Source organism: Heptranchias perlo, chromosome 10 (genome assembly GCF_035084215.1).
Source record: "Heptranchias perlo isolate sHepPer1 chromosome 10, sHepPer1.hap1, whole genome shotgun sequence".
Classification (NCBI taxonomy): Eukaryota; Metazoa; Chordata; class Chondrichthyes; order Hexanchiformes; family Hexanchidae; genus Heptranchias; species Heptranchias perlo.
This window is the reverse complement of record NC_090334.1, coordinates 29,420,781-29,442,484: the sequence shown is the minus strand read 5'-3', so window position 1 is coordinate 29,442,484 and position 21,704 is coordinate 29,420,781. Positions and strand designations below refer to the sequence as shown.

The window sequence follows — 21,704 nt, the reverse complement described above, 5'->3', positions numbered from 1 at the left end:
ACTGCGTAGGTGTACTTTTGACCTTTAAACATATTTTTGCTTGGAGTCAGTGTCTCAGCGTGTGTCCTTTCACCTGGGTCCAGATTGGAATCTAGCCCTGGCTGTATGAAGAGCACATCGCTTTGCTAGCTTTAAGGATTGTTTGTAAACAGCCAAAACCTATTGCCTGAAAGGTGTATGCCCCTCACCCAAATCTGACCATAATATGGCACCAATTTGGAAGTCTTGCTCTGAGGCCAGAAGAATGAATAACATGGAAATAGAACTGGTGCTGAAGACATGCTTTTCAAACGTAGGGGTTGAGGCACGTGGCTGAGACAAAGTAATAAGGAGTTTTACTCTGTCGCTAACCCATGGTACACTTTGTCTATCATTGCTTGATGTTTACAGAGTCCAAAAAGTGAAAAAATGTTCAATTATCCTCATACTGATATCGCTCACTTTTGATGTATGCAAAATTGACAGAGAACTGAGGGTTTTTAATAGAAATGGCTACTTCATGGACTGGATTAAAAACAATCCATCTCGACAACATCTGTAAAGCTGTCAGCTTTGAGTAATATCCGTGCATTTTCTAAAATTTATAGTGCCTTTTTCCACCTCCCTGCAGAGGCCTATAATTTGATGGAATCGTCTTAACTTAAGAGATTTTTCAACAAGCAGGCACTGTGTGCTACACTTTTCCTGCTCACTGCGGAGACACTTCTTTGATATGTGGAGGAGATAAAAAACATGCCGAAGAGTGTAAAATTTAATGAGTTATCAGTGTGGTGATGTGTTATGCACAATGGAGCACTGTGAGCTCCCAATGAGACATAGCAAAGGCGATTTGAGATGACAGTTGTCTGCAGTAACTGATGAAATTTTCAACCTGTCATATTTGCAGTCCATTGACATTCCTATCATTGTGCTGCACAACCTAATCCTTTTCTTAAAAAAAAAACCCCCACCAGATTCTCATTTAGAGGAATTCGCTCTCCTTATGCAGGCTCTATCAAAGTAGTTTTTGCCTCAAATTAACCTTGCATCAAAACATACCTTCTGCATGAATAGATCATAAATTTCAATGCATTTTTTATGGAGAGAGGTTAGAGAATTGAAAACTGACAAACATTTTAAAATTGTGCATTATAGTACATACACCATCTAGAATTTGGTGTTAGCTGGGCTTTTTCCAAATCAAAATATCACTTTAGGCCCTGGAAAGTATAAAGAAGGCTCCCTTCCGTTAATACCGGTTACTACAGGTATATTTTTTGGAGTCTATTTAACTGTTTACCAAAGCCACGCATTTTTATTACATTAGGAAGATTATAGGTACAATTCCAAAAATTGTGCCAGTAGCTACTTATGCCAGTTGCTTTAAAAAGAATGTAGTGCAAAGGGTTATTGGGACGTGGAATGTCCTACCAAAAACAGCAGTCCAGACAGAAAGAAAGGAGATAAATATTTGAAGGAGTGTAAGGAAAGGGCTAGGGAAATGGGACTCAGTGGTAGATCTTCCAGAGAGCCAGCACATAGAAACATAGAAAATAGGAGCAGGAGTAGGCCATTCAGCCCTTCAAGCCTGCTCCACCATTCAATATGATCATGACTGATCCTCTATCTTAATACCATATTCCTGCTCTCTCCCCATACCCCTTGATGCCTTTTGTGTCTAGAAATCTATCTAGCTCCTTCTTAAATATATTCAGTGACTTGGCTCCACAGCCTTCTGTGGTAGAGAATTCTACAGGTTCACCACCCTCTGAGTGAAGAAATTTCTCCTCATCTCAGTCCTAAATGTCCTACCCCATATCCTGAGACTGTGACCCCTCGTTCTGGTCTCCCCAGCCAGGGGAAACATTCTCCCTGCATCCAGTCTGTCTAGCCCTGTCAGAATTTTTTGTTTCAATGAGATCCCCTCTCATTCTTCTAAACTCTAGTGAATACAGGCTGAGTCGACCCAATCTCTCCTCATACGACAGTCCTGCCATCCCAGGAATCATTCTGGTGAACCTTCGCTGCACTCCCTCTATGGCAAGTATATCCTTTCTTAGTTAAGGAGACCAAAACTGCAGTAAGACATCCTTGCTCCTGCACTCAAATCCTCTTGCAATGAAGGCCAGCATACCATTTGACATCCTAACTGCTTTCTGCACCTGCATGTTTGCTTTCAGTGACTGGTGTACAAGGACACCCAGGTCTCTTTGTACATCAACATTTCCCAATCTATCACCATTTAAATAATACTCTGCCTTTCTGTTTTTTCTTCCGAAGTGGATAACTTCACATTTATCCACATTATACTGCATCTGCCATGTATTTGCCCACTCATTCAACTTGTCTAAATCGCCTTGAAGCCTCTTTGCATCCTCCTCACAACTCACGATCCTACCCAGTTTTGTGTCGTCAGTAAACTTGGAAATATTACATTTGGTTCCCTTATCCAAATCATTGATATATATTGTGAATAGCTGGGGCCCAAGCACTGATCCCTGCGTTACCCCACTAGTCACTGCCTGCCACCCCGAAAAAGACCCATTTATTCCTACTCTCTGTTTCCTGTCTATTAACCAATTTTCAATCCATGCCAGTATATTACCACCAATCCCATGTGCTTTAATTTTGCAGACTAACCACTTATGTGGGACTTTATCAAAGGCCTTCTAAAAATCCAAATAAACCACATCCACTGGTTCTCCCTTATCAATTCTACCAGTTACAACCTCAAAAAACTCCCTTTCATAAATCCATGTTGACATTTTCTAAGTGTCCTGTTATCACATCCTTTGTAATAGACTCTAGCATTTTCCCTACTACTGATGTTAGGCTAACCGGTCTGTAGTTCCCTGTTTTCTCTCTCCCTCCTTTTTTAAATAGTGGGGTTACATTTGCCACCCTCCAATCTGCAGGAACTGTTCCATAATCTATAGAATTTTGGAAGATGACAACTAATGCATCCACTATTTCCATGGCTACCTCTTTTAGTACTCTGGGATGCAGATTATCAGGCCCTGGAGATTTATCGGCTTTCAGTCCCATTAATTTCTCCAGTACTATTTTTTTACTAATACTAATTTCCTTTAATTCCTGCTTCTCATGAGTCCCTTGGTTCCCTAACATTTCTGGGAAGTTATTTGTGTCCTCTTCCGTGAAGACAGAACCAAAGTATTTGTTTAATTGCTCTGCCATTTGCCATTTCCTTGTTCCCCATTATAAATTCTCCCATTTCTGACTGTAAGGGACTTACAATTGTCTTCACTAATCTTTTTTTTACATACTTGTAGAAGCTTTTACAGTCCACTTTTATGTTCCTTGCAAGTTTACTCTCATACTCTATTTTTCCCCTCTTAATCAATCTCTTGGACCTTTTTTGTTGAATTCTAAACTGCTCCCAATCCTCAGGCTTGCTACTTTTTCTGGCAACTTTATATGGCGCCTCTTTGGATCTAACACTACCATTAATTTCTTTTGTTAGCCATGGTTGGGCCACTTTTCCTTTTGTGTTTTTGTGCCAGAAAGGAATGTATATTTGTTGCAATTCATGCATTCGTTCCTTAAATGTTAGCCATTGCCTATCCACCGTCATGCCTTTTTATGAAGCTTCCCAATCTATCATAGCCAACTCACACCTCATACCTTCGTAGTTTCCTTTGTTTAGATTTAGGACCCTAGTTTCGGATTGGACTACTTCACTTTCCATCTTAATGAAGAATTCTATCATGTTATGGTCACTCTTCCCTAAAGGACCCCGCACAACAAGATTATTAATTAATCCCTTCTCATTGCACAATACCCAATTTAGGATAGCCTGTTCCCTGGTTGGCTCCACAACGTACTGGTCTAAAAAATCATCTCGTACACGCTCCAGGAATTCATCCTCCACAGTATTATTGCTAATTTGGTTTGGCCAGTCTATATGTAGATTAAAGTCACCCAGGATTACTGTTGTACCCTTTTTACATGCATCTCTAATTTCCTGTTTGATGCCGTCCCCTGCATTACCACTACTGTTTGGAGGCCTATTGACAACTCCCACCAGTGTTTTCTGCCCCTTGGTGCTTAACTCCACCCAGACTGATTCTACATCTTGATTTTCTGAGCCAATATCCTTTCTCACTATTGTTCTGATTTCATCCTTTACCATCAACGCCACCTCCTTTTCCTTTTTGCCTGTCCTTCCTAAATATCGAATACCCTTGGATGTTCAGCTCCCAGCCTTGGTCACCTTGCAGCCATGTCTCTGTAATTGCAATTATATCATCCGTTTATATCTGTATGCACTGTTAATTCGTCTACCTTATTACAAATGTTTTGTGCATTCAGATACAATGCCTTTAGATTTGTCTTTTTAACATTTTTAGACATCTTAACATTTTTTTATACTATGGCCCTATTTGTCATCTTATCGTTTTTTCTTACCCAGACCCTATTTGTTAGTGCACTCTTTTGTTTGTACGCTCTGTCCCTTCCTGCCACAATCTGGTTATCCTTACTCCAATCACTTTCCTGCACTGCTTCTTTGTCTTTTCTCTTTAGCATTCTATATTTCTCTGCACAGGTGTGCTGGGATGAATTGCCTCCTCCTGTGCTGTAAGATTCTATAATTTTGTAAATGCTAACTGGGTGCAAAATAATGTTTCCTGATCAGTTTTTCAGTAAGCTGCAGCAATATTACATGAAGAAAATAGATTACATGTTGCAGCGTGATATCCCCACATTATTTGTAAAGGACTGAATCTGTTACTCATTGGGACTGGGGTAAATGAACATTGTAATATATATGCTATTTAATGTTGTTAGTATGATTATTTGTCATATCTTTGGTGTTATTTCTGCCCAAGTTATTTTAATGGTATTGTTATTGTCTTAACTATGCTGCCTCCATATTTATATAAAAGGCACCATGCAAACTATATGTCATAGACTATCTGATATGAGTCCTTTGTAGGAGCGGGGCATGGTCAACCATTTTTGAATGCTGCAGTAAAGTAGAGTTACATCATCGAGTCTACAGCACAGAAACAAGCTATTCGGCCCAACTGGTCTACGCCAGCATTTATGCTGCACACGAGCATTCTTTCTCCGTGCCCCCCACCACCACCTCATCCAACCCCATCAGCGTACCCTTCTGTTCCTTTCTCCCTTGTGTGCTTATCTAGCTTCCCTTTAAATGAATCTATGCTATTTGCCTCAACTACTACTTGTGGTAGTGGGTTCCACATTCTTACCACTCTCTTGGTAAAGAAGTTTCTCCTGAATTCCCTATTGGATTTATTAGTGACTATATCTTATATTTATGAACTCTAGTTTTAGACTCCCCCACAAGTAGAAACATTTTCTCTACGTCTACCCTATCAAACTCTTTCATTATCTTAAAGACCTCTATCTGGTCATCGAGAGAGAAGAGCCCCAGCCTGTTCAACCTTTCCTGATAAGTATATCCTCAGTTCTGGGATCATCCTTGTGAATCTTTTTGCACCCTCTCTATTCTTTTTATAATATGGAAAGCAGAACAGTACACAATACTCAAAGTGTGGTCTAACCAAGGTTCTATACAAGTTTAACATAATTTCTCTGCTTTTCAATTCTATCCCTCTGGAAATGAGTCCCAGTGCTTGGTTTGCCTATTTTTATGGCCTTATTAACTTGTATCACTACTTTTAGTGATTTGTGTATCTGTACCCTGAGATCCCTTTGCTCCTCTACCCCATTTAAACTCTTATTATCCAAGCAGTATGTGGCCTCCTTATTCTTCCTACCAAAATGCACCACCTCACGCTTATTTGTATTGAAATTGATTTGCCAATTACACTCCCATTCTGCAAGTTTATTAATGTCGTCTTGCATTTTGACACATTCTTCCTTTGTATTAACTACAACCCAATTTGGTGTCATCTGCAAATTTTGAAATTGTACTTCCAATTCCTGAGTCCAAATCGTTGAGCTACCCTTAACCCCTACTCTTTGTTTTCTGTTTTGTAGCCAGCTTGCTATCCATTTTGCTACCTGTCCCCTGACTCCACATGCTCTGTCCTTCGTCATGAGTCTACAATGCGGTACCTTCTTGAAGCCCTGTTGAAAATCCAAATAAATTGTATCTACTGCATTACCCTTGTCTACTATTTTTATTATTTCTTCGAAGAATTTAATAAGGTTGGTCAAGCATGACTTTCCCTTCTGAAATCCATGCTGACTACTCTCTTTAATATTTTTGTTTTCTAGATGTTTTTCTATTGCATCTTTGAGTAAAGATTCCATTATCTTTCCCACCACCGAAGTTAAGCTAACTGGTCTATCTCCCTTCTTAAATATAGGAATAACATCAGCAGTCCGCTGGCATTATTCCTTTTTCTAATGAATTTTTATATGTAAGTAATAGTGCCTCTGTTATCTTTTCCCGAACTTTTTTTAATATGTGCGGATGCAACCCATCCGGACCAGGGGTTTTATCCTCTCTAAGTTTAATTAGTTTATCAATTATATTTCCCCCCTTTCTATCTTCATTGTCTTTATATCTTTTTTTTAAATTTCATCTTCTTATGTCATGCCCACCTTGTTAGTCTCCCTGGTAACTATTGAGGCAAAGTAACTATTCAATATTTCTGCCATTTCAGTGTCATTACCTGTGAATTTATCTTTTGCATCCCCAAGTGGCCCTATCCCTATCCTGATTTTTCTTTTGTTATTATGTGTCAGTTGTGCCTTTCTTTTTATTTTCCTTAATAATTTAATTTTGTAATTCCTCTTTGCTTTCTGAATTGTGTTTTTGACTTCTTTCCTAATCTCTCTGTATTCCCTTTTGTCATCCTCTCCTTTATTATCTGTGTACTTTAGTTTCAGTTTTACTCTTATCTCCCCATTTATCCATGATGTTTCATTATTGGCTAGTTTGTTCTTATTTTTTAGAGGAATATATTTCTCCTGAACTGTGTTCATCACCATTTAAAATATTTCACACTGTTCTATCTCTTTGTCTGTCAAAATTTTTTTCTAGTTTACCTTCCAGAGTTCCATTCTGATCCCTTCAAAATTAGCTTTTTTCCAATCTACTACTTTGGTCTTTGTCTTACTTATGTCTTAATCATTATTTTAAACTTTATTATGTTATGATCACTATTGCCTAGATATTCCACTAAGCTTACTTTTCTTATCTACTCTGGTTCATTTCCCATTACTGGATCCAGCAATGATTCCTCTATTGTTGGGCTTCTCACATACTGGATAAGAAAGGAGTCCTGTACACACTGTAAAAACTCCATTACCTTTTCCCCTTCCCCTACTTCTTCTTGCCAGTTTATTTGGGGGTAGTTGAAATCTCCCATGATTATTTGATTTTCTTTTTTTACTCATTTCGTAGATTTGCCTACATATTTCTTCCTCTACTTCCCTTCCACTATTCGGTGACCTGTAGAATATACCTATTAACATGATCGATCCCTTCTTATTCTTTGTCTCAATCCATATGGATTCTGTTTCTATCTTAATATTGCTTATGTCCCTTTTTTCTGTTATTATTATGCTGTCTCTAATTAGTACAGCCCCCCCACCCCCATCCTTTCTAAATACGTTATATCCTGCAATGTTTAACTGCAATATTTAACTGCCTGTTTCAGTTATCCCGACCCCATCTGTCTCCTCACTACGAATTATTGCCTCCAGTTCCCCCGTTTTGTTTCGGATGCTGCGCACATTGCTGTACAGGCAATTTAATTTGTTTTTAATAATTGTTCCCTTCACTTTATTTTTAAGTCATTTTGTACTTGTGTTCTATAACTGTATTTGTTCTCTGACCATTTATGTTACCCTTATTTCTTATCTTGGTCTGACCTTTACTCTCGTCTCTTGTTTCTTTTATCTTCAGACTTATGTTATTTTCACCAGATACCTCCCCCCATCTTAGTAGTTTAAAGTCCTGTCGACAGCCCTATTTATCCTTTCAGTTAGGACACTGGTCTCATTCCAGTTCAGATAGAGCCCATCCGAGCAGTACAGCTCCTTCCTGTCCCAGTAATGGTGCCAGTATCACGTGAAATGGAACCCTTCCTTCCCGCACCAGTCTTTCAGCCACGCATTCATCTTCCTGATCTGCCTTTCCCTATGTCAATTAACACGTGACTCTGGTAGTAATCCCGAGATTGCTACCCATGATGTCCTGTGTTTTAATTTAGTTCCTAACTTCTGATATTCTCTTAGCAGACCTCCTCCCTTTTCTTCCTTATGTCATTGGTGCCAACATGGATTACAACAACTGGATCTTCTCCCTCCATTTCCAAGTTCCTCTCCAGTTGCTCCGAGATACCCTTTACCCTTCCACCAGGTGGGCAACACACCCTCCTGGACTCTTGGTCATTACTGCAGAGGACGCTATCTATCCCCCTAACTATAGAATCCCTTATGACTGCAACCTTTCTATTCTGCTCCCCGCAACCCCCACCCCCCTGTCCCGGACTGCCTCCTGCTCCATGATACCATGGTTAGCATTCTAGTTGTCCATCTTGCGGTCTGCATCTTTATCCTCACAGGTAACAAGTACACTGTACCTGTTGAATAGGACAAGTGTCTGTGGGACCTCCTTCTCTACCTCCCCTTGGTTCCCCTTACCCTACTGACTAACAGTCATACTTTCCCTTTCTTGTACCTGTGCTTTCCTCTGAGGTCTGTCTGTGCTCTGGAGAAAACGATCCAAAAATCCCTCCCCCTTCCTTATGTGTTGGTGTGTGTCTAACTCGCACTCCAACTTGAGGACTCAGCTGGAGTGTCTCAAGGCAGAGACATATCCTGCAGATGTGGCACTGCTATTTTTAGCTTTTATTTATTTATTAATTAATGTATTAATAATTTAATTCAAGATATAGTACAATTACTTGATCTTGATTATGTTTAGTACATGGATTTAGCTTGATTTCAGATTAATTTGTAACTAATTAGTCTTGTTTATTGTTTATTAACTTCTTTATTTTAGTAAACCCTTAACTCCTATTTATTTATGTATACCAGATTTTTATTTAATGCAATTCGGATCCCTTTAATGTTGGTATTCTCTATTTAGTTAATTTTAATTTTAGATCTAATTAATTACTCTGATTATTGATTTATATATTTACTTATTTACTGTTGCCCCTTGGTTTAAATTACTTAGCACCTCCTTCCACCTCTGCACTCTATTCCCACTCTCACCAAATTCCTACCGTCACTCTGTTTAACAAATTACTCTGTTTAGTAGATTCACCCAACTCTCACCAAGCTTTACTTAAAGAGGAGCACAAGGAGGGATAATACACTGTGGTCACAATCACAGGATGCTATTCGTGATGTTGGTTAGGGCCATTCTAGTGCTGGGAGAAGAGCGTACGATGGATTGGAGAGATTTGAATATTGTGTTTCAGGGAAAATGGGCATCAAGTCAGGAGGTGACCGTTCATTTGAGGAACTTGGGTGACATCACCAACCTCCCCTTCCCCTTGCTAACCTGCCTGCCTTGTAATTTCCTCAATTACAGAAGGTTACATCAACACAGGCTCAGTGGGATGAACAGCCTTCCAAACTGTAATTTTTATGATTCAATGGAATACTATGACTATGGACAGCCTGACTGCAATCAATGTACAGTGTAAAGATTAAACCTTTTCATTTTAAGAACTGATGTGAAAGTGACTGGCTTAATAGCAAACCTCAACTGTACTATCAAAGGTTAATAACTGTTGCCTATTAACAAAGGATTTGCCAAACATAGCTAGGCTTTTGCAAATTGTTTGTATTTTATGAGATTTGAAATAGTGATGCCACCTAGTGGCACAATTCTGATGAAGCTATTGATGAGCTCAGGCTGATTCACATTCCATTGCCATTTCTCCATTTTCGTGTTCGTAACCACCATCAGACCAATTTCCTGAAACATCTATTATTGTTACACTTGCACTCTGTTGTTACGGAACTTTATCGATTCTATTAACCAAAGAAAAGCACTTAGTTGACAGGACATTAAAACCATACGACTTCTTCAACATTCAAATTTAACTTTCTGAATGTCTGGGAAACTCTTGGGCACTTAAAACAATGTATAATTTAAGGGAAAGGAAACACTTTTTGGACACGACTGGTACATGCAGAATTTTTTTAAAACTTAAAATAATCCTGGTATTAAGCAGGAGATGAAAACTTGTACATAAAGCAGTAACGGGTCTTGCAGTTTTATGGCTTGATTCTCTGAGCCTGCCTGTCTCCTTCAGCTGGAAAGACAGGATGGTCCCATCTACAGATTTCTTCACTGAAAACTGAGTGATTGATGGGAGTTAAACTTGGAGGTCAGGAAACTAGTTGTGAATACCTCCCTTGAGGTAAAAAACTTTGTCTGCACTTACAAAGGGATAAAATGGTGATGGATCAGCAGTCAGTGGAATACAAAAGCAATTTATTAAGGTCCAAAAGGAAATTTCCACCATCCTTGGACCTAATGTTATGGCATAATCTAACTTGTGGACTTAATGGACTCCCTAATTATATGTCACAAGAACCAATACTTTGTTACTTCAGTATCTTAATGAGTTTCCACTTCTTAAATTAATATGCAGATGGCAAATGCATTAAAGGAGCTGGATCTGGTACTTTGAGAGGCATTCTGGAATAAAACTAATGTATGTAGTTTCTGAAGACTCTGGTGCATTAAAATGCCCTGAGTCAACCAACCAGCTATTTTGGTTGGGCACATGATTGTTGAAATGGCTCCAGTGGTTCATGGTATTTAATATCTAAATGGTATTACACAGCATAATTATTGTTGGCCATGCATAGAAGCTAACAGGTTGATCTTGATGCTCAGATCTTCATCCAAGATATGGTTTCTTATTTTTTTTGGTGGTCCATTTGCTTTGAATAACCTGATGTAATCTCACAAATTTGATAGGAATGAAGCCTCCACATTATAGACTTGGAGGGATATTGCACTGCCTGTGAGAAGGATAAGCCAGCAGGAGGTTTTTGTATCTGAATCAGTCCCATTTGCTTGTATTGGAATATGTTTGGATTCAAATAAATTTTCCAAGTTCATACTAATTTGGACTTTGAATGCAATCATGCAGCCATTGCAGTAGGTGTAGTGTCAGATGCTACAGGAGTTGGCTATACGCAAAATCTGAGTGGCCGAGATAGATTAGGAAGGTTATAGGTACAATCGCTGGCATGTGCCATTAGCTGAATTCAGCCAAGATGGTAGGGTGCTGTAATTGGCCTGAGCACCCCTGAGGTAAGAAGAAGAAAATCACCCTGGTTCCCTGACCTATTTGCTCTCTAGTGTCCCTTCCTGGGATTGCATGGATGAGGACTGGATCATGCTCGGCTGCTGGGCTTCCTGCAGAAAACAGCTGCTGCCACACACTGAAGGCTCACAAGTGAATAGTCCAAGCTTGGTTGATGTACAGAAAGGATATCTGGAGCCTGAAGACAAAATCAGAAAGGAGGCAATGCACTCAGGAGAGAAGGAAAATAAAATGAGTGAGAAAAAGATTCTTTCTTCAAAAAAAATGGAATTTTGCTTTGGAATTCAGGTTTGGGGCAACAAACTTTCCTCAGCTCCGGACCCATGTGGTAAATTGGTGTGTTCACAGTGAATGTGATATTTGTCAAGTGGGGGTTAGGGGGTGGCGGAGGCAATGGCTATAGTGTCCCATTTTGCACCTCTTGTATTCGTGAGCAAGTAGCAGCACCGCGGGAGCAACAACTTGCATTTATTGAGCGCCTTTAATGTAGGAAAGCATCCCAAGGTGCTTGACAGGAGTGTAATCAGACAAGAAAATTGACCAGGAACCTATATGTGGAGCTGGTACTTATTGTATTACAGAGATGATGCACTATAGCCTGAAGCAGCATTCTGCAGCCGTGTGTATTAATATTCATCAGCAGATAACTAATTGGACTGCCCCCAGCCTATGTGGCATTGTAAGTGCAGTACTTATTGTAAGTATACAGTGTTACCACGGGATTGCTGCTGTTAAGTAAAGATAGACAACAGGTTTCAGTTCAGCTGTACGCAAAATGGAAAGAGGTAAAGAAATTGATCTTTCCATTCAGCTGATCAGGCTCTGAAACCTTAATCACATGAGGGACATTTTCCACTGTTCAGGCAAGTCAGTAAACTTCTAATTCACAACAACTGGTAAAAGCAAACTTTGCTTTTTCTTTTACAACTTAATTTGAATTTGATATAAAATTGATGTAATGACATTACTTTGCAAAGAATTACAGAATCTGTCTTGAAGAAATTAATGTAATTCTGCATTAATGGTTATGCCAATTTGAATTCAAACATTTGATGTCCTGGTTTCATATTTAAGTAAACTTCAGTTTTAGATACTAAGTTAATCCATCCAAAATTAGTTACCTCTGACAAAGGAATGATCAAGTCCTATTTGTAGCTGACTGCATTACAGTAAAAACATGGTCTAAGTTACACACAGTGGATGTTTCATTCACAGTGATTTTAACTTGGACTTCATGTTGATAAGCTTACATGCAGCTATTCCTCTCTTGTTTGCCTCAGTTGTACAGACACATGCTCATAATTACATATTTTTTGTTTCAACCAGGTGAAGTCATTAAATTGGCTTAAAAAAACTGAAGAAATAAAACTTAGAAATTAGAAGTAAATCAAAGGGGCTTCTCCACTCTTGCATGTTATCAAATCGATGTCCTTATAATCTCCATATATTCTAAACAGTGGATCAAAATTGTTTCTACATATCTCTTCCCTCGCTTATGAAATCCAATAGAAAACTTTTGTAAAAGGTACTGGAAAACATGATGAATTGAATGGAAATAAATGGGTTAGGAAATCAAGCTTGGAAAAGCCTCTGCCTGATCTGATTTACAATCTACAGCCCAGTAATAATTGTGTTTCAGTCTCTTCTATTCTTCAGTTGTTGTTCAGCAAACTCACTGCATTAAACCTATCCTTAACTGGAATCAAACACCTCCACCAAAAAGGAAGAGCACCCTGGAGAGGAGAGTACACTAATCTACAATAATCCCTCCAAAATATTGGAGGAAGAAAGGCAAGGGCTCGATTTTCCAGTGAAGTGGCGGGGGGGCTCCGAAAATCGCGGAAATTCTGAGTGGGTTCAGAACCCGGCTCCAACCCGCAGACTTCCGGGTTCCCCACTGACGCATCTGGGTGCGCGCGCGCACCTCCCGAATGTGGAATCCCACTGGCAATTAAAGCCGGCGGGATGATAGTTGAGGGACGTATGTAGATACTTGAAGTACTTAATTTTGTCCACATTAAGGCAGGGGTCTGATTTTTAAACATCCTCAGCGTGTTTCCTGTGCTGTGGGAAACACTCCATGTTCTACCAGATGTGTTTCAGCCAGCAGCCAATTGGACATTCAAATGCTTATTTGACAGATGGGGAGAAAAGGTGAGTTCTTGCTGCAAGGCACTCAGTTCTTTCACACAAACTTTTGGCTGCGAGATCTTTGCGTTTTCACTGAAAATTCTTTCTTTCCACTCACAATTCTTCTGTTCACACATATTTACCAACTTTTCAGACCCCCTCAAATTCACACCATCAGGATGGGGGGGGCGCGATGGCTGCACTCACCACTACATCAGAGGACGAGCAACATCACCATCCTCGCCAGGCACAACGTACACTAACGCCACTTGGAGCTCCACAACGCAGTGCTGCGCCACAGGCACCTGCACAAGAGCAGAGAGAGCGACGTCGCAGGAGGCACTACCCTCGACAGAGGGTCGACAGACCGAGGCTCAGCTTCCTGGACCTCTCTGAGGAGTAGTGCGTACGGAGGCTCAGAGTTAGTCGCCAGGTAGTCGCAGACATCTGCAGCCTCCTCCATGCCAAGCTGCACCCGGCTGGGCCGAGCGGCATCTTATTACCCATCGCTGTCAAAGTGACCACTGCCCTCAGCTTCTTCGCTACCGGATCATTCCAGGGTGCCACCGGGGTGTCTCCGTCATCTGCACACAAGTGCATAAGGCATGTCACTGACGGTTTGTTTCGCAGGGCCTCGCAGTACGTCAACTTCACCATGGACGACCTCAGCCAGACAGAGAGGGCAGTGGGATTCCACTCTGTGGCTGGCTTGCCACGGGTGCAGGATGCAATCGATTGCACCCATATAGCAATACGAGCACCTCCACACGAGCCAGGACTCTTCATCAACAGGAAGGGATGTCACTCCATCAACATTCAGCTCGTTTGTGACCACCGCAAAAGATTCCTTCACGTGTGCTCCAGATACCCTGGTAGCTGTCACAATTCCTTCACCCTGAGGGAATCCAACATCCCGCCCCTCTTCCACGCACAGAAAACCCTTAAGGGCTGGCTCCTTGGGGACAAAGAATACCCCCTGCACAAGTGGCTCATGACACCTCTGAGGAACCCCATCACCGAGCAACAGCTTCAGTATAACGACAGCCACATCGCCACCAGGTCTACAATTGTGCATGCCAAAGGGCTGCTCAAGATGCGATTTAGGTGCCTTGATTGTTCTGAGGGAGCGCTTCAATGCACACCAGACAGAGTGGGGGACGCATTATATTCGTGTGTTGTGCCCTGCACAACAGAGAGGGGTGCCGCTTGAGGAGGCCCCATCCACATCTGCCACCCACATTGAGGAGGAGGAGGAGGAGGAGGAGCAACCCATGGGCAGAATAACGGCTCACTTGGCCGCTCATGAGGCCAGGGAGTCACTGATATGTAAACGGTTCTCCTAACATCAGAAAGTCTGAAGAGTCCAGTTGTCACACCACCTGGAAAGAGCAGCGCCCGCACGAGGCCACCCACCCCTCCCTGCACAAAACTGCCCTGCAACTGTAAAGTGACCTAATGGGTGGCATCAAGTGTCGGCGTTCATGGTGAAGCTCATGAAAGGGCCCTATCACACAAGCCAGTCAAGAATGGGCAAGACATGGCAGTAGTGGTGACAATCATAATATTTAATGTCACTTTAACAAAAAGCAAATATAAATGGAAAACATGACACTCTGTCAAACACCCTTGTGCATACCCTTCGTGCTCACAAAACCTTCACTTTTCTCTTACGACTACTTCTACGTGATGCACCCCCTGTGGCTGAACAGAGGTAGTGGCAGGTTGCTGATGTTCATGCCCTGACTGCTTAGATGCTTTGGGCCTACGCCCTTTTGGTTTTGGAGCCCGTGAGGGTCCCTCCAAAGACTGCTCACCTGCACCTGTGCAGGGGCAGACTCGGTCACCTGAAGAGGAGGCAGCATTGTGGGTACTGGTTGAGAGGGGGGCAATGGGTGAGACGGGTGACCGCTTTGAGTGGCGTCCCCACTTCCATGCCCCTTTCGCCATCATCCCTCCCCTGGGCCAGGGCCACATCACTCCTACCGCTCTGCTGGACAACAGTTTGGAGATCACATGTGATGCCTTGTAAGGCCAGTGCTAGTGTAACTGTCTGCTTTTCTAAGGCGGCAGAATGTTGTTTACCCTGAGTCCGAACGACCGTTGTCAGGGCCTGAATGGACTCATTTGTGAGCTGTGCTTGAAACTTAATGGAGGCTAGCCTTCTCTCCCTCGCAGACATTCCCGCACTTACCTGTGACACTATCTCAGAGATGCCCTCATGTTCCTGTGACAGTATCTCAGAGATTCCCTCCCGTATCTGTGCCGCCATTCCACTAATGCAGGAGTTGGACTCCTCTATCCTCTGCGCTATTGTGGAGCGTGCACGTGGCACCTGTTCCAGTACCTTGCAAATGTGCTGCTGTCCCTCGATCAATCTCCTTTTAAAGGATGGCCCCCAGAGTTCAGCATCTGCGTCCAGCTGAGTAGAGCCTGGAGAGGAGTGCTCCCGCCGACGTGGATTCTCCACAGCTGCCCCTGCCACCAGTGTCTGCTTGTGCTCATGTGTGTGGTAACTCACCAGGTGCCAACCCAGCTAACTGCGGACTAGGACCCACCAAGGTGTGAGTATCTGCGCTGGTGGATGGCTCGCTATGATATGACGGTGCACCCTCAGAGCCCAGCAGGTCCTCTGAGGAATCGCCCTCCGCCGTCGCTGAAGGCCCTGTAAGAGAACAGAAAGCAATATTAAGCATTATAGATGTGTCATGTTGCAATGAGCATACTGAGGTGTTGAAGATGGTTGGGCACGTTAACATCAATTCATGTTGTGTGTGATGAATGTTAAAGTTGTGTCACCAGACGCTTGTGGGGTGCCAGTCTCGCTGTCCCCGAAGGACAGGCACTTGAGGGTTCGGCTGAGCTCCAGCCCCTCTTCCTCTGCGTCTGTGTGGACCACTATTTGTTGTGGCCCCCCTTCTGGTCCTCTCCCTCTTGTGTGCATTTTACGCTCTCTTCTAAAAGGGGAGCAGGTACAGACGTGTGAGTGAGTGATGGTGAAGCAGGCAACCAATGAATGCATTGCTTTGGGTGAGGCTGACTGTGAAAGAGGTGCATCAGAGGGTGAGTATGCAACAGAGACATCACATTGGATGAGGATTGGGGTGAGTGGTAGTGGTGGGGTGACTAATGGGGAGGTGAGGAAGTGCAGGTAAGTTGAGGATGAGTCTGAAGTGTGCGTGAGGAGTGATGTGATGGATTAGTCTTGGCAGCGCCGAATGAGTTGTTGGGGTGGAGGGGTGGTGATGTGCAACACGGAGTGTCGGAGAATCAGTAAGTGTACTCACTTTGGCTGACCTAGTTAGGTCATTGAAGTGCTTTCTGCACTGTATCCAGGTACGGGAGATGTTGCTGCTGCTGGTGACCTCCTCTGCCACCTTGAGCCAGGCCTTTTTGGTGGCAGAGGCAGGCCACTTCCATGTGCCGGGTAAAACACATCCTTCCTCCTCCTCAGCCTATCCAGTAGCACCTGGAGTGAGGCATCATTAAACCTTGGAGCTGCCTTGTCCCTGTGCTGCTCCATTGTGGTGTGTGGGTGTTTGCTCCAGCAAAAGCCTTTGGAGCAATGCTCCATTAAATGGAGCTCCTCCAGCTGACAGCCTGTGATGCGGGTGCGCAGTCTGCCGCTGCGCAGCTTTCCGACTGCAAACCCAGAAGCCACGTTAAGTGGCACCAATTGAATTGCGATCGCGTGGGAAACGGACATTTTTTATTGGTCGGGTTACCCACGTGCCCATTCACCCCCCCCCCCCCACCCTGCTGCCATCCCGCCTCCATTCTAATATCGGGGTACATGTCTCTATTTTCCATGTCTGTATTTTCTTTTAAAAAGGCAAACAGCATCCTGGAGATCTGCCATGCATGGTCAGCTTGCTGGGAAAGACCTGCTTAGATGATGAATACGAGTTACTGTAGCAATCTGCATTCTGTCCAGTTTGGAATGCTAATCCTAGTCCTAAACCATAAATCTGAAGTTCAGTGCTGGCTGGGACTTGAATCTTGGCAGGTACTGAATTTTATATTTATGTTCCGTGCCAGCACTTTCCAGCATTGATCAGTGGCTAGGAGTTAGAAGCAGGAACATTGCCTATTCTGGGGACTCAGGTTCACTTGTCCTGTTGATGATAGGCAAGAAAGGGATTGGTCAAATAGCCTGCCAGTGACCACTGCCTGGCTTCACACGTGAAGAGTTGCTGTTTGCGGGAGATGCAGGAAGGCTGACAGTACCTGTAGAACCATACTGCAGCATGATTCACTGTCCCCCGGAGAGACTAGAGGGAAGGAAAAGCCAATGCAGTTGGCAGCTGTACACAGCCTCCAGTACTCTTGTGGAATATTCTTTTTAGAAATATTCACGCATCTGTGCCTGTGTGAGAGAGAGAGAAAGAAGCAGCTGTTGTGAGGTTCCAGTTTTTGTAAAGTGTTTTAGCAGCGTGTCTACTGAGATTAAAATGAGATTATTTCAGATACGAACAGCCGTTTCCACCCCTGAATTTTAAAGCCATGATGGGATTCTCAGATGTGTCGGGATTAACCTGATCTTTATTTTGAGAATCAATTTAAAACATTCAACTCACTGGTGTCATCACTGAGTGTAATTCCAGGATTAATTTCTTCACATTTGGAACGATTAATTTATGGAATAGGCTGCCACCTAGTGCAGACACAGTTTAGTCATTCAAAAAGCAAATTTGTAATGCCGTTAGGGTACAGAGATATAGGTTTTATGCCAGGGCAGGGGGAAAATGCCTGGGTCCTCATTGTGGGCCAAAACAACTGAGAGGGCGTATTAGGCTTTATTCCTACCTTATATTTTAGATATTGCATCTGTGCAATTGCTTGAAGAATGAGAATTTATTCTTACCTTGAGAGGCAAGTTATTGATGCCAAATACAAACAGAAAATGCTGGTAATACTCAAAAGTTCAGGCAACCTGCTGAGTATTTCCAGCATTTTCTGTTTTTTAGTCTCAGACTTCCAGCAACTGCAGTATTTTGTTTTTGTTCATTGATATGAGTATGGGCTTGAAGTTGGCATCAATGTGTAGGCTTGGATTTTATGTTATTATTAATATAGTATTACGTTTACCATTTCTTAGAATGCTGTCAGCTCTGCAGGTTTAGTGAAGGTTGCAACGATTACTGAACAATGATTTCCAGTGGGAGCTCATGAATATCAATCTCAAGTTCAGTCTCTACATCTGTAAAATGCAAATATGTAGAAATGGTGCAATTTCATTCCATGTCATCTTCATACTGAAATTTGAAACTATTCCAATGTTTTTTAAATCCCTTTCCGAAGGCAGTGAAACATGGAGCTGGAATAAATACTGTTGGTGGCTATAGACCAAACCCACTGTACTTCCTGCAGTTACCCTGCAGTCAGCACAAAGAAAAGTCAATTTGAGCCCACAATGTCGAGATGTTCTCTATGGTCGAGTTTGGACCGCCACATATGCTAAACTACCTTTGGAGCTTACATGATAAAATCTCAGCATACACCACCAAATTTAATGTAGGGCACAGACTTTTTTGTCTGAAGAGTGTTTTTCTTCTGTCCTGAAGACAGTGTCTTTTGCTGGAATATGTTTCCCTGGGCGGTGGCATCCCTTTCATATTGCACTCAAGTGGCTGTTCTTTGTGTATGAGCGTCAATGATGGTAGCAGGTGCATAACTGCAAGCGAGAGGGGCATATCACAGATGAGGCAAATCCTGGTTTTGCTATTCATTCACGCATGTGCAAGTTCCAGCAAGGATGTCAAAATAGCAATCAGCAGGAATACTGGGTTCTTCCGCACCTCCCCTGCACCCTCATTCCCTAACAGGTCGGCACTGAAGATAGTTGTAGCACCCCAGCTGCCATCCTGGATGACCTCAGCTAAGTGTGGAGACCAGAGATCAAATCAAACCTGAATCATGAATGGTATGGGTACCTACTAAATATTGTAGAAGGAAGGCAATCAGGTTATTGTGGCAATATGAAGTGTGTGGATCAGAGCTCAGACTCAACATTTGCTGTTAAAACTGTACTGTTCCCTCTCATCTTTGTGCTTCTTGTGTTTTGGTGCAGTTTGTTTTTCCCATATGACTATCTGAAACTCTTTGGGAAATTTTTAACATTAAGGGTGCTATATAAATGCAACATGTTGTATATCCACCACTTATCTACATGTAGCTGGGGATGGTACTGTAATGATTGGATGTAACTGTCCATTCTAATGCCTGTCTGGCTTGATTCTAATTTGTTCACCATTTTCAGTATTTAAGCCATTGTTTTCATGATTCATTTTATAGCTTAAATAGTAAGTTGCATGAAATCACTTTCTGTTTCCTACTTTGGTACTCATCAGTTAGGATTTCTCACTGGTGGAATAAGCTGCATTTTTTTCTGCCTTTGTTCTCCAAACTCCACTTGTAGCTTTGTTACAGTAAATGATGAATTAAAGGTTTTCTTAGAGATGGTTGCTCGGTGTTAAACAAAAAAACAAAGCTAATTTCTTTTTAAAATGTTGTTCTCTCCCAGGGAACAGTATCTTGCATTCAGCTGCCGACAGTGTTACTAGTGCGGTTCAGAAAGCCAGCCAAGCCTTGAATGAGCGCGGAGAGAGATTAGGCCGAGCTGAAGAACGAACTGCAGAAATGATGAACACTTCCCAGCAATTTGCAGAAACTGCACACAAGGTGAGCAACCTCAAAATGACCCTTTCCATGAAACACCCAGCTACTTCAGAACTTGAGCATCCAGACTTGCATCTTCCTGATAGAGAAGAAAGAAATGATTAGCTCAGGCTTTATTAGTTTTTGAATTATTTTCTTAGTTATCACTGTGCTTTACCCCCATTTGTTTTTATTTTTTTCTTTAAATTAAGAAACATTCATTGCTTCAATTCACTTTTTCAGTATATCTGATTGTGGGGATTGACCCAAACTTGTGCTTGGTCTTTTAAAAGTTGTTGATCGAAAAAAATAAGACAAAGGGATATTGGCAGACGTCAAGAGTACTTTTTTTAAAACGTTATATTAATAACAAGCAACCCTCTGAACTGACCAGATATCACTCTGATGCAGTTAGAGGATGGATTTTTTGGAGCAGGGATTATGAGAGTGTTGGTCAGCAAAGCAAAGTTCTGCTCTGCACCTGAGTAATGCTATCCCTGGTCACCAACAGATACAAAGGGCCCGATTTTCGCACCCGCTATCAGGTGCGTTCTCGGCGGGGGGGGGCCTCGAAAATCGTGAAATGCAGGAGACCGACCGGATCCCGCCTCGATCCTGCCCACTTCCGGGTTCCCTGCTGACGCGCCGGCGTGCGCACGCAGCCACCGCTGGTGGGAATCCCGCAGGCAATTAAAGCCAGCGGGATGCCACTTGACAATATTTAGTTTGGTATTTCAGGTCATTAAACTGACCTGATTAAGGGACTGTGTGATTTTTGATCAACATGAGACTGTTTCCCACACTGGGGGAAACACTCCCAGCTCGAATGGACGTGTTGCAGCTGTCAGCCTGTGGCAGCTGCCAAGGTCCATTTAACAGGTTGGGGGGGGGAGACCCTCACCCATTGCAGGAGGCCACTCTGTCACTTGGGACAAAGTTTGGCCTCCACCACCCTCCTCCTGACGGTCAAAGTCACCAACCTGCACACTTACCCCGGGGTCCAGAGACATGTACCTACCTTGCGGACATCCTCAGATGTACATCTTGCGGATGGGGGCCGCCGTAGCTGCAGTCATGACCTCCTCGGAGGGCAAACAGTATCACCAGCCTCACCAGCCACGCCGTCCATCTCTGACACGTGGAGCTCCACAACAGAGTGCTGTGACACATCCACCTGTACAGCAGGAGGGAGGGCTACCGCAGAGAGAGATGCGTCGCAGAGGGCACTACCCTCGCCACAGGTTCCACAGACCGAGGCTCAGCCTCCTGGACCTCTCTGAGCAGCAGTGCACACGGAGGCTCAGAGTCACTCGACATGTAGTCGTGGACATCTGCAGCCTCTTTCATGCCGAGCTGCTCCACTGCCCTCCCGAACTTCTCCTCCGCAGCCTTCCAGGGTGCAACCGGGGACATCGCCGATGTCTCTCAGTCGTCTGCGCAGAAGAGCCCTGCAAATACACCTACACCCACTCTGCAGTGACACAATGGGTGGCATCAGTGGTGGGTCCTCATAGTGATACCCAAGAGTGGGCATTATTGCACAAACCGGACAGGATTCGCGAAGACATGGCAGTAGTGGTGCCAATATAATGTGTGATGTGAGTTGTTCTGAAATTCAATATAAGTAACAACCATGACAAACCCTCAAACACCCTTATGCATCCCCTTCATGCTCACGAC

General features: G+C 42.9%; 1 protein-coding gene across 4 annotated transcripts in view; it reads left to right on the top strand.

Annotated features, from left to right (window-relative positions):
- The window catches only part of stxbp6 (syntaxin binding protein 6 (amisyn)), a 357,348-nt gene that overhangs the window by 313,328 nt on the left and 22,316 nt on the right, over nt 1-21,704 (top strand). For all 4 annotated transcript variants that reach the window (XM_067990993.1, XM_067990990.1, XM_067990994.1 and 1 more), the window contains one exon: nt 19,891-20,048. In XM_067990993.1, the coding sequence (XP_067847094.1) occupies nt 19,891-20,048 (158 nt within the window). The remainder of the gene's footprint in view (nt 1-19,890; nt 20,049-21,704) is intronic.